The sequence below is a fragment of the Theropithecus gelada genome, chromosome 8 (assembly GCF_003255815.1).
Source record: "Theropithecus gelada isolate Dixy chromosome 8, Tgel_1.0, whole genome shotgun sequence".
Classification (NCBI taxonomy): Eukaryota; Metazoa; Chordata; class Mammalia; order Primates; family Cercopithecidae; genus Theropithecus; species Theropithecus gelada.
This window is the reverse complement of record NC_037676.1, coordinates 63,837,052-63,850,334: the sequence shown is the minus strand read 5'-3', so window position 1 is coordinate 63,850,334 and position 13,283 is coordinate 63,837,052. Positions and strand designations below refer to the sequence as shown.

The window sequence follows — 13,283 nt, the reverse complement described above, 5'->3', positions numbered from 1 at the left end:
TGGAAAGAGGAACGTGGGAGTATGTTTTTGTCGATAAAAGAAAAATGAAGAGACATAGAAAAAACAGTGAAAAAGGAAAAATAAAAAAGAAGAGTAATACATCGAAATGAGAATTTTCCAGACCACATTAGTGTGCATACATGAGTTGCACAGAGCTGCTTAAGATTAGAACACTGCCCTTCATGTCACCTTGACCTTCCTGCCGCAGGCTGTGCATGCACAGAGCACTCCCTTTAGTGACTATGCTTGCTAGGAGATTCTTAATGAGGTCAGGAGCAGTCCAGGATCAGCAAACGGAATCTTTGAACTCTTGAATTTAGCTCTTTTCCAAATAGTTGGATTTAATTGAGGATCTGTCTTAATGTTCCACATACAAAATACCAAATAACTTCAAATAACTAACTTAATATAATAGATTTTAGACTGGCTTTAACTTTAAAATCAGTTTTCATATACCCTGATATCTTATTTTTCTTAGGACTTGTAAAAGGAAGAAGAACTTTTAAATTTTCATATATTTTAGCTGTTATAGAATAATATGATTACTTGTAGTGGTTTCCTTTAGAAGATAATAAATAGTTATGTATGATTTCTTTTTCTTTTTAACTGTTTTTCAAGTAGAATAAATAAAGATATAAGTGAGAACATTGAGTGTACCTGAATAACAGGAAGTTCAAGTGCGTCTTAGTTGCCTCATTGCTGAATTCAAACTTCAGGACTTAGGAATTAATCGCTTATGAGCACAAAAGGAGCTTGAACTCATATTGAACTTTTGGCAGGTTTAGACATGACTATTTTAGAGATTCATGAACATTTAAACAATGATTTTGTTTTAATTTGAAGTAAAAAGCTAACTTAGACAAAGATATTAACACATGAGCCTTTAATATGAAGTTGAAGAGTAAACTATTTTCCTACCTCACTTTTTAAGCATGCAATTTTAGAAACTATTCATTACCTGCACTATTGATTAAATGTTTGAGAATATTTTCCTGGTTTAATATGACAGAAAACCCCACAAAAACTCAAGTTAACTTTGTGAATAAAAAAATGCAGGACTTAAAGAGAGATCTACTTCAGAGCCAGCAGTCCCGCCAGAAGAGGCTGAGCCACACACTGAGCCCGAGGAGCAGGCTCCTGTGGAGGCAGGTAAGCTTGTCCTCATCCTCTAGTCTCGCCCAGGTGTGCCTGAACCTGACAGGTATCCCCATTTGCAGAATCCTGTTTTACCTGGAATTTGTTTCACATTGTTTACAGAATAAATATCTACTTTTTTTTCTCTTCTGAAATTATATAGTATTTTTCTAGTAGAAATTGGCACAGGATAATTTTAATTTTTAAGATCAGCTCTAAGGCAGACAGTTGTTCTTTGTCCAAAACCACACATTTAGGAACATCATGAACTGAATGTTGTTTCTTGATTCCAATTCCAGCACTACTGTACTATATTACCTTGAAAGTGAAAATATACACAATTCTACACTCGTGTTATCATTTGTCACGTGATTTAATAGATCTAGTGGTTTCTCATTCTTTTTTATATGAGGGTCTCTTGTCTATCTTAAAAGACTTCCCAAACCTCCCTGTGGCCATCTATGGAGGCTGTTTTGTGTCTACATGGGTTCATAAATCAAGCATCTCTGTAGTTAACCCAAAGTCTATGACTATAGGTAAGAAAATCGTGAAATATTTTAATAAGTTAGTAAATTGAATACAGTCTCTAAATCTCTGGTTTTCTTATGCCACCTATTGGAAGTTTAAGGAATGACACTACGTATTTACTGAAAAGTACTGGATCCAAATGGTACTTTGGCTGATTTTATCACTGTGTGCTGAGGAATAACATTTAATTTTTCTTCCTTTAAGGCCAATATGTTGCTCTGAGTTTTGTTATTTGTTGAATTTTTAATCCTAGGACAATGTATTCTTTCTCATTCCTGTAGAATTGCTATGATCATACCATAGCTCCAGAACAGAGAGTAACTTTTAAAACATTTTATTGAGATTTAGAACCTCAAATTTTACTTTGTACTAAAATAAAACCGCTCTTGACCCCTACATTTCTTTTTATCTGCCACCTAATCCCTCTCCTCTCTATAATAGCCACAATTTTGAAAGAAGAATCCACAATTACTTTTTTACCTTATTTTCCATTCACTTTTTTAACCCACTACACTCCAGCTTCTGCATCTTCCAGTCCCCTCCAGAGGAGAGAATATTTGAATATTTATTTCATTGCGAAATTATGGAAAGCTGAAATGACATGGAGCCCTCACTAAGTTGAAAGCCGGTGCTAATAGCAGATGATTCTGGAGAAGTGTGTGAGGGCTCAGTTGTGGAGGTATTATATTCTGCTCCTAGGAACTGAGGCTTTCACCAGTTTGGGCAAAGATAGCCATTAAAGAGTGAGCAGAGTGCACCACCCTCCACTTCTGGTAACTCAAATTATATTCTCTTTGGATGGTGATTTCAGCAGTTATGAACCTGGAAATCCAGTTAGGAAGCTATCTTAGGCTTTGTGAGAGCGGATGGCAATCGGCAGACTCTATAATTGCGCAAGACTACATATATAAATGGCTTGTGAAATAATAAACAATTATTTAAAATAGGCATTTTTATGCTTTGGAAATGATTTTGTAGTGTGATTAGCATAGCAGATATTACATTTAAACTGTTTTCCTTCCTGAGGTCTAAATTAACTTATTCTATATTTTTGTCATGGGAGATTAGCTCTTTGACATAACTGATGCCACTGGCATTATCTCACATAACAGCATTTGTGATACCAAGTGTGGTGCTACTTCTATTCACTGAACATAGATTATATTTACTAAAGAACTTATAACAGTATCAATATAGTTATAGCTTCTTGTTCATTGTGTGATGTTGCAGTTAAATCTAATAATCTGTTAAACACCACAGTGTTTTTGGAATGTCATCATTTATATTCACTTTTGTAATTCACTTTATTTGAATCTATGGACTTCAATGTCAGATGTGGTTCTCCAAAGCTGAAAGGATTGTCAGTTACAATGTAAGGTTTTCTACTGACACTTCCTGACAAATCTGACTGAGAGCAGTCGGCCACCTCTGAGTACTCAGTCCTCCCACCCGCAAGAGTGCCCTTTCTCCTCTCAGGGAAGATAGATAATGGTTGGCCAGATACTTCAATCTGCATTGACCTTGTCTTCCACATTTCTGTCTTTATTCCCAACTATTTCCCTTTATGAAAGCTTTGTTCTTCCCACTTTATTTTATCATTATTGCAAATTTTATTAACTAGAAACTGGAGTCATTTTGCTTTTAATAAGGCTCTTTTGTTAAATAAAAATCTAAGCCTGACTTAGTTTTCTTTCTTTAAAAATCTTATTGAAAGTCTTTTAACGCTTAAGTCTGTTGACAGAATAAAACAAATTTCACATATCTACCATATTTGCCAGCACAGAACAAAAAATGGTAAGCTGACAGAGAAATAATGCATAGTTGCTTAGTCAAATGTGTTCATTTTAATGTGTATGCACCAACATCGTGTTTGAGTGTTAGGGGTCCATATTAATGTTTGAACTTTTCTACTTAGCTATGTTTTGCAATTATTTTAGAACCTCAGAATATCGAAGATGAAGCAAAAGAACAAATTCAGTCCCTTCTCCATGAAATGGTACATGCAGAACATGGTATGAATTAAAATCTGCTCTTTGTTTTGAGTTACTAAAATAACACTTAGTTATGTAAAATGGCTTGGACATTTGTTTTAAAATGTAAAGGCTAATTGGGTGTTTGCGTTTTTTAAAAAGTTTTTGAATTCAAAGTTAGAGAACAGGTGTTGTTTTTGAAATAGCACCAAACTTGCTTTATTCCACTTCACTGTGGAGGAACTCATTGCATACATCTAAGAGAGAACTGGTGGGAATAAATGAGAATGAACAGATTGAAAACAGTGATCCATCAGGAACAGAAGGGGAGGGCGGAGAGGAGGAAAGTGGGACACAGGCCCACGGTCAGGCTTATCCAGGTGTTGTCCTCCACCTCGATTTCGCTTTATGGTTGGCTGGTCACCACAACAAAAACGAAGACACATTTAATTGCATAGGTTGCACTAAGCAGACAGGAAAAAAAAACTTGAGAATATAAAACATTTTCCCAGTACTTAAATTGTAAAATTTCTCATGGCGAGCTCTGTGTAGAGGATTCTAAGTAATAATCCAGAAACTAATGTTTTAAGGTTTTATAAGGCTGCTTCTTGAAGCATCCCTTGATAAAAACAGAGATCGTGATCCCAAAACGTAACTCAAGAAGGGATTGTGGAGTGGGCAGGATGCTCTGGAATCCTGATTCTCCTGATGATTTGGTGATCCAAGGGTGGCCTAAAAGAAAATAAAATTATGTTTCTTAAAAACAAACAATGCCCTATGGTATAAACTGTTTGTTGCCAGTAGATGCTGGGGGTGTAGGAGCCTGTACCCTTTTATTTCTAGCTGCTTTGCCGCCTGGAAAGCTACTCACTGGCCTGTATGAGCAAGTGCAGGCTTCCCCTTCCTCAAGCCTTCCCTCCCCACCGCACCACAACTTTAACTTAACAGAAGGAAAATCCAGTCTAAATAAATAAGTGATTTAAATATAATGGGGTAAGTGCTGTTATGGTAATAAAACACGGGATGCTCTTTAGGTCTTACTCAGAAGCGGGGTCAGAAGCGGCTGGTGTAGACCTTTGCCAGGCCAGTGCTATTTTAAGCAGAGGGCATATGCCAGAGACAGGAAAGGACCTGAAAGTAGTTCAGAATGGATGGCACATGGAATGTGTAGGTGGCGAGTCATGAGAAAGAGAGTATTTTTTACTTGATTCTAAGAGTAACTGAAGCCATTGGGGAAGGTATTTAGAAGTGTTATGCCTTCTGTCTGTAGCATGAAAAATGCATGGGAGGGATTCAAGAGTGCAGCTGGGAGATGAGATGTAGGTTGTACAGGTAATGATGATTTGGGATGGTAGCAAACTTGCCTCAGCCAAAGGAGGGGGTGGAGAGAAATAGACCCCTAAGATGTTTAGGCGGTGGGAGGTGGGCAGGCAGCCAAAAGAGGGAAGCAGTTAAGTCTAGCACCGTGTCCTGGCCACAGCCTCCTTCTTGGACTTGTTCTTTTCTTTAATCACATTTAGAAAATCACATTTATGGCTCATGGCTATAAATATTCTTTGTATGTTGATAGCTTTTAAATATATAGCTGCAGCCCTGATTGCTCATCTAAACTCTGGGTTTACCTAACTGCATACTTGGCATCTCAATTTGGATGTCTTATGGATGTCTCAGACTTAAAGCATGCCTGCCACAGAACTCATGATTCTTCCCACACCTCACAGCTCCTCCTCACCCCAATCCTCCCCAAATTTCTTATGCTAGTCTTTTATATTTTAGTTAATGGTCCTCCTACCCTCTTAGTTGCTTAATTTGAAAACTCGAGAGTTTTCTTTGATTTTTCTTCTCTCCTCAGATATAATCCATCAGCAAATCCTGTCAGCATTGCCCCAACACTGACTTTGGCTCTCTAGGGCCTCGGTGTGACCGTGGCTTCTTGCCATGACCATTGCAGTAGCACAGTAGCATCCCGCTGGGTCTCCCTGTTTCCATACTTGCTCCTCTGTAACCTGTGCTTAATGTGGCCCAGCCAGTTGTGCCTTGTCTGATCCCAGCCTCTTTTTCCCCTTCGGTGACTTTTCTCTAGCCCAGCTGGCCTCTCTTTTCCTTGTAATTGCCAAGCCTATCACTGTTTTGGCACCTCTGCACCTGGTATATCTTTCACTGAGATGTGTGTCCCACCCCTGCCCAATCATCTCTCTCAGACTGAACATAACCTCCCTGCCTCCATCATGGTGCATTCACAACTGGATTCAGGTCCTGCATCTGCCATTAATTAGCCATGTGGCTTTAGCACAGTTTTTCAAGTTCTTCATCTTTCAAAGTAGGATACCAGTACCTACCTCACAGGGAGAATATAACAGCTGCAGAGGGCTTGACCGTGCCTAGAGTCTCGTGAACCCTTAGGAAATTTTTCATGGTAGGCTGTCACTGAGCAGTGGAGACTCAAAGATAGTGTTCAATGTTTGACTGGTTTCCTTACAGAAAACAGGAATACTTCCATTGAACAGCTGCATATGAAAGCTAAATCCTGCTAGTGTAAAAATCATCAAATTTCAGTGGATAGAATGAAAGCAGAATAAGGAAAGAGGAGTGTGATAAAAAGAAAAAGAGAAAGAAAATGGGCAACAGAAATTCAAATTGGTGGTTTGCTGAATAGCGGAAAATCTGAAATGAGGAAAAACAATATTGCAAGCTATGAGAAGACAGAAAACAAATAGCATCAACATAAATAGGCCTGCCTGATTCACTAACACCCAAGAGCATCACCTTGCCACACTAAAGGGAGAGTAACTAAGGAAGGCTTCTTGCAGTTTGGGCTGGGGTTGCGGGTAGGGTGATTCAGTAGCTGTACAAATGACAATGTCATTATTACTCTAATAATGATGATAGTCACACCTAAATACTTAGGGCCAGGCATTTTTCTAAGTGTTTTAATCTTCACAATAATGTTACAAATAGATATTATTCCCATTTTATGGGGGGGAAATCTGTGGCACAGGGTAGTTAAGTAATTTGCCCACAGTCACGCAGCTGGTATAGAAGAGCCTGAATCTACAGCCATGCATTCCAGACACCATACTCCTAATCCCTGAACTGCACTGCAAAGCCAAGTCCTGCCCATTCACGTTCTTTAGAGTATTTTACACAGGAGATACTCTGCTGGAAGCCAGATCAAGTTACGTTGGGATGAAATACTCAGTCTTAACCATGTTGCAGTGGAATAATGTAACATGTCCAACCTCTACACAAAAGAAGCAGAGCAGTTCACTTATCATAGAAGTTAATCACAGAAGAGAAAGTGGCATCTTTGCATTACTTAAAGCCTAATAGGAACTTTTGAATGTATAGTATGATTCGGGTAAACCTGTGACCTAGCATATAATTCATTTTTATTTATTTTTTATTTTATTTTATTTATTTTTTTGAGACAGTCTCACTGTGTCACCCAGGCTGGAGTACAGTGGCACCATCTTGGCTAACTGCAACTTCTGCCTCCCAGGTTCAATCAGTTCTCCTGCCTCAACCTCCCAAGTAGCTGGGACTACAGGCACGGGCCACCACGCCTGACTAATTGTTGTACTTCTAGTAGAGATGGAGTTTTACCATGTTGGCCAGACAGGTCTTGAACTCCTGACCTCAAGCGATCTGCCTGCCTCAGCCTCCCAAAGTGCTGGGATTGCAGGCGTGAGCCGCCATGCCTGGCCCTAGCATATAATTTAGATAGGTGGCTAGTTACTCTTTGCTATAGAATATTTGAATAGTCATTTAAAGTTGTTACCTGGAATTCTGTGTAAATTCCCAGGAAAAGGCCATAGAGTAGCCTTTTCTCTGACCTGAGGATAATTGAAGAGGCAAATATATTAGTAATAATTAGGAATTATTTTATTCATTCATCAAATATTTAATGAGTGCTTCCTGTAGCTAGACATGGCCCTAGGTGGCTGGGAATATATAATGAATAAAATATATAAGCTTCCTGTCCTGATATACAACATCCTAATGAGAGGAAACCTGTCCCCCACCACATATACTTAGGCAGATTAGCACTTGGCCAGAGGAAGAAAATAGCTGTAGAGTGGACAATGGTGTCTTCAGTGGCCAAAAGGAGGGGCAGGGGAAGCCGCAGCAGCAGGAGCAGGTGTGTGGCGGCCCTTCACAAGGGGCTTTCGTGTCTCAGTTGGCTGTTGCCAGTGGGTCCTCACTATAGACCAGTGTCACTTTGTTCATTGTCATAGTTGAAGGAGAAGACTTGCAACAAGAAGATGGACCCACAGGAGAACCACAACAAGAGGATGACGAGTTTCTTACGGTGACTGTTGTAGGTGATAGATTTGAGACCCTGGAAGTCGAAGTATCTCATGAAGGTAGAACATTTTTTTTTTCAAGTTTCAGGATAAAATAAAATCAATGACTTATAATTACTGAAGTTTTTCTTAAACCCCTTTAAAATGGATATTTAACTTTTGCTTAGATTTTTAAAAGTTGACGCTTAAAGCTTCAATTAAAGCGAATTTTTTCTTAAAATAGATATCTTGATTTTGGTTCAAAGCACTTTTCAGGAAAACTCAGAATATACAAATTTCTTATAAATAGTAAGTCAAATACTTCAGGAAACTAGTATTACTATATTCTTCTGCTTAGGGTGCTATTTGTTAAATGAAATTCAAACAACTGATGAAATATTGGACGTGATAATCTATCACAGGCTCATGTTCTTACATGAACTCTGTAATTACAGTGAGCAAAACACAATTCTTAGCTTCTGTACCAGGCATTGGCAAACTTTTTTTTGTAGATAGCCAAAGAGTAAATATTTCAGGTTCCCCAGATCATACAGACTCTGTTCAGCTACTCAACTCTGCCATCACAGCATAAAAGCAGCCTTCGATAGTTCCTAAGTGGGTCAGTGTGGCTGTGTTTTTATATAACTTATTTATAAAATCCTACCCAACATGGCTGGTAAATGCAGCGGCTTGAGCACAGCTCACTCCAGCCTTGACCTCCCAGGCTCAAGCAATCCTCCCACCTCAGCCTCTCCTGTAGCTGGAACCACAGACATATGCTTCCATGCCCTGCCAATTTTTAAATTTTTTATAGTGGCAAGGTGGTTATGTCGCCCAGGCTGTCTCAAACTCCTGGCCTCAAACAGTTCTCCTGCCTCAGCTTCCCAAAGTGTTGGGATTTCAGGCATAAGCCGTTGTGTGTCCAGTTAGCAAACACTTTTTAAAAGCATAAAAATAATGAAAAGTAGTTTATCTACTTTGCACAATACTAAATATTTTGGAAAATAACTTTAGAAGCAGGTAGCTCCTACTTTATGAGTACATGTATTTCCAAAAACTTATATCCATGCCTATTGTTTAGAGCAGGAAATGTACTTTCCCATAAAAATATGGGATGGTTTTGTTTTCAAAAGAATTGTATATAGTGCATAATTTTCTGTGAAAAATACAAGCACACAATCCTTTTGAACATCTATATGATTGTTTTTTGCTGCAGTACACATTGAAAATAGGCACTTACAGACTAGCTTCAGAACTTTATCCCTTTAGTAATCATTTATGTCATGATTTCTTTGGAACAGTGTTTCCAATTTCTGAGTAGGGATACTGATAAAATGATTTCCACATTTCCTGTTGCTTCTTCTCTCCAGTCTTTGGCCAAAATGGCTCAGTAAGATTGACAGTTGCTCAGAATTTTGTATCTACATGTTGCTTATGCAACAAATTTCAGTTAAGATGCTCAAATAAACAGAAGCATGAGGAATTTGATATTCTTAAAGTTAGGAGTCACAGATTGGGAGTAGGAAGAAACACTTCTAAAAGTTCACAAATTGCAGAAACCTTACTTTCTGCTCTAATCTTTAATTAGGACATAGATGCAGTTTGAACTTAAAAGTTGGTTGTTAAAAGTCTTCAGAAAATAAAAATATTTATTCTTTATATATGTATTAAATAAAATTAACAAGGTCATAAGTGTGGTGACGGTCATACAATGGCAGCTCTTTTGCTATCTGAGGTGTATGGGTTAAGTGTTCAACACATTTACCCTTCAGCTTCCTAAGGGTGTAAAGCCTCTGCCACTGTTTTTCTCTGTTCCCATCCATAGTTGCTGTACTTTCGCTCTAGAAAATGGTAGGACAGGTCCAGGAAATAGCACATTCTACTGGGATGTGAAGTGGGTTAGAAATGAACAGCTTTCCTGGTTTGGCCTATGTCACTGTCACTCTAAGTTGTCCTCTCTCTTTAGTCCAAGGGTGGTGGTTGTCAGCCTTGTGGGGTTGAGTGGATTGAGAAGAATGTGTGAGACATCCCACAGTGTAGTTCTAGTGAAATATAAAAGTGTTAAACAGCCTTTTAATTGATAATCCCATTTTTTAACTTTTTAAATAAAATTAATGATAAGCATAGATTCAAAGTACTTATACAGGATATATACATACCATTTTGTAAAAGCAGTAAATATCAATCTAATATATATATTTTTTCAGAAACCGAGCATAGTTACCATGTGGAAGAGACAGGTGAGATTTTAATTTAATACTGTTATTTCTTAATTAGGGTGAGTCTTCCTTTAAAAGGGCATCATAAAGTACATAATATCTATTATTAATGATATATTTAAATATACACAGCATATGCAATTAATAATTTTATCATATGTTTTATAATTTATGATATTTCTTTTTGAATATGCTTTTTTGTGTTTTGACGCCTATTTCCTGAGGATAAATTCTCAGTAGGATTACTAGTTCAAAAGATATAATGGAATTGCATGTTTTGTAGCTTTCAATTACAAAGTCAACGAAAGGTCTAAATCATGTTTTGTCACATGCCAGCGCGCTTAAAGGGCATGGCCACGGGAGGTGGACGCATCATCTGTTAGCACTTTACTGTTTTGCGGTTCAAGTATAAACCAATTGATAACAGTCCCCTCTTATTCATCTTTGCATTTGGCATTTAACACACTTAATACCTATTTGTTCCAGGAATGAGCATGTTTGAATATCATTATGACTTGATTTTGCATTTCTATCATAACTAAAAAGTGTGTCTTTCTGGTTTCGAATATTACATGTATTCCTTATTTGAGACATAGTTGTAATTTCCTAATTATTCCCTAATTTATAGTTTCACAAGACTATAATCAGGATATGGAAGAGATGATGTCTGAGCAGGAAAATCCAGGTTTGTAAATGTTTAAATTATTGATATGTGTTTTCTGATTGAGACAGTGGCCAAGGCTGTTTTATTCCAGGGTTAACAATTGTGATTCAACACAGAGATCCCTGTATGGTATTTATAATCACTTTTGATTGGTCAGATACTTATAGAAATGTCTGAATGTAGTTTAATACTACATGGAGGGATGAGTGAAAAAGGAGACATATGGAGGGATGAGAGAAAAAGGAGATGTATTTTTCAAAACCACTGTTGAGATTTTGGTCATTGTAGGTAGGGTGCAGGAAAGAATATTTGAAAATTGAAGGGGCAGTGTGATGTACTATAAAGTCAAGGCTGGGTGCAAATCCCAGTTCTACTTTTTCCTGTCTTTGTGACTTAGACATCAAATTGTGGAACTTTATTCAGCTTAAATTTTATTAAATGATAATGAAAACATCTATCTGGCAAAGTTGTGAAGGTAATTAATTTAAGAATCTCCTAGAATGCTGTCTGGCAGCGTGTTTGGTTTTTTCCTGTTTGGCAAAGGTGTATTTTTGTTTTTTAGATGCCAGTGAACCAGTAGGAGAAGATGAAAGATTGCACCACGATACAGGTATTAGATGAGCATTTTCATTCGATTTAAAATATTACCATAGATTTTTCAGTCACATGCTGTGTTTACATGGTGATTTTTCTTTTAAAGGCATCAAAGAAGTAATTTCAGCATCTAATTCGTGACATTTTGTTTTATAACAAAGTTAGACTGTTATAAGAATATCAGGCTTTCATATTTCACCTCATCAACTAACCCCTCCATAACAAAACAGGATGTCAAATTTTAGTGCTGTTTTTGTGTATGAAATTCTTCTGTGTCAATTTGAGAAAGTTTAATGAAAATAATTTACCTGCTGTTTAATTGCTTTTGGGCAGAGGCATTTATTATTGACTGTGCAGACATTAATATTTGAAGGAATAGAGTTCTATGTTTATGACTAAGTAGTTTTTTGTTTGTTTTAACTGAACAGGTGTTTAGAATGACTCAGTTAATACTTATTTTGCTTTTATTCTCTCTTTCTCTTTTTTTTTTTTTTTTTTGGCAGATGACGTAACATACCAAGTCTATGAGGAACAAGGTTTGCAAATGCTTTCTTTTATTATCTTTTTTTCTTTTTTTTATTTTTAGTTTTTGAGATGGAGTTTCGCTCTTGTTGCCCGGGCTGCTGTACAGTGGCACAATCTCGGCCCACTACAACCTCCGCCTCCTGGGTTCAAGCGATTCTCCTGCCTCAGCCTCCTGAGTAGCTGGGATTACAGGCATGTGCCACCACGCCCGGCTACTTTTGTATTTTTAGTAGAGATGAGATTTCTCCATGTTGGTCAGACTTGCCTCGAACTCCCAACCTCAGGTAATCTTCCCGCCTCGGCCTCCCAAAGTGCTAGGATTACAGGCATGAGCCACCGCGCCCGGCCTGCAAATGCTTTCTAACCTTAAGCCACCTACTTGTTTTAAAATATACATATAGTTTGACTATAAGATGTGGAACATTAAACTATAAATATTGCAACTTAAAACATCCAGATGAATGGTAGTGTTCAAAGAATTCACTTAGGGAGACTGTTTACCCATTCCACTGCCTCTGCCATTGCCTAAATAATTTCTTAAACTCTGTGCAAGTTGCCTTAGGAGGCAGTTACAGTCATTCAAGAAAACCAATCTCAGTACTTTATAGTTGTCTCTCTTTTGACTAAAATATGCATGAACAACTACTTCAGCCAGGGTTTAATTGCTCTAGCTGCTTCTACAGATTAATCCCACTCTCAGAGATGACTGATTTGTCTCCTTGGGGAAGGTTAAGAAGCACTGGGTTCCAGGCTTAAAGGCAGTGTGGAGAAAACAGTTCTGGCAAATTTGCGCAGCAGCAGCATCTGATTCATTTTAGGCCTGTACCTCCCTCCTCTTGTGTCCAAGCATTGCATGGACTATTGTGTTGAATTCCGTGAAGTAGATTTTATTTTCTCTGCTTCCCAAAGGAGAAAAATAAGGTTCTGACATTATAAATAAGCTGCCCAAGAATGTATGACTAGGAAATAATAGAGCCAATAATATATCCTCTTTATTCCATTATCCTCAAAGATGATTATGTAGAAAGAGAGAAGTCAATTGGATATAACTTTACGTGTAAAGCAAGAAAGATGAAGAAATACATCGTAATTGAGTTGGCGGGTATGAAGGACTTTCTATGTTCTAGATGGTTTTAGGGCTTGGAATTCAAATATGAGTAACACAGGGTCCCTGCTTTCAAGGAGTTTACAGTGTCTTGATAGATAGTGAGTCACAGTTGAAGAAAATTAGGAGTGTTTATAAATATGAGTCATATTTATATGATGATTTAAGATTTGAGACCCTACCAAGTTCATCATCTATAGTGGCTGTTTCTAATGGGATATGAATGACACCATGGGAAAAATCCTAGGTTGTGTCTTTAGG

The 13,283-nt window shown here is 37.7% G+C and overlaps 1 protein-coding gene across 9 annotated transcripts in view; it reads left to right on the top strand.

Annotated features, from left to right (window-relative positions):
• Nucleotides 1-13,283, top strand: part of ASPH (aspartate beta-hydroxylase) — a 222,139-nt gene that overhangs the window by 70,327 nt on the left and 138,529 nt on the right. For 5 of the 9 annotated variants that reach the window (XM_025393195.1, XM_025393196.1, XM_025393197.1 and 2 more), the window contains 7 exons: nt 1,057-1,149; nt 3,600-3,674; nt 7,868-7,996; nt 10,123-10,155; nt 10,763-10,819; nt 11,361-11,408; nt 11,896-11,928. In XM_025393195.1, coding sequence (XP_025248980.1) covers nt 1,057-1,149; nt 3,600-3,674; nt 7,868-7,996; nt 10,123-10,155; nt 10,763-10,819; nt 11,361-11,408; nt 11,896-11,928 — 468 coding nt within the window. The remainder of the gene's footprint in view (nt 1-1,056; nt 1,150-3,599; nt 3,675-7,867; nt 7,997-10,122; nt 10,156-10,762; nt 10,820-11,360; nt 11,409-11,895; nt 11,929-13,283) is intronic. The other 4 variants (XM_025393202.1, XM_025393203.1, XM_025393199.1 and 1 more) reach the window with 2 other exon arrangements.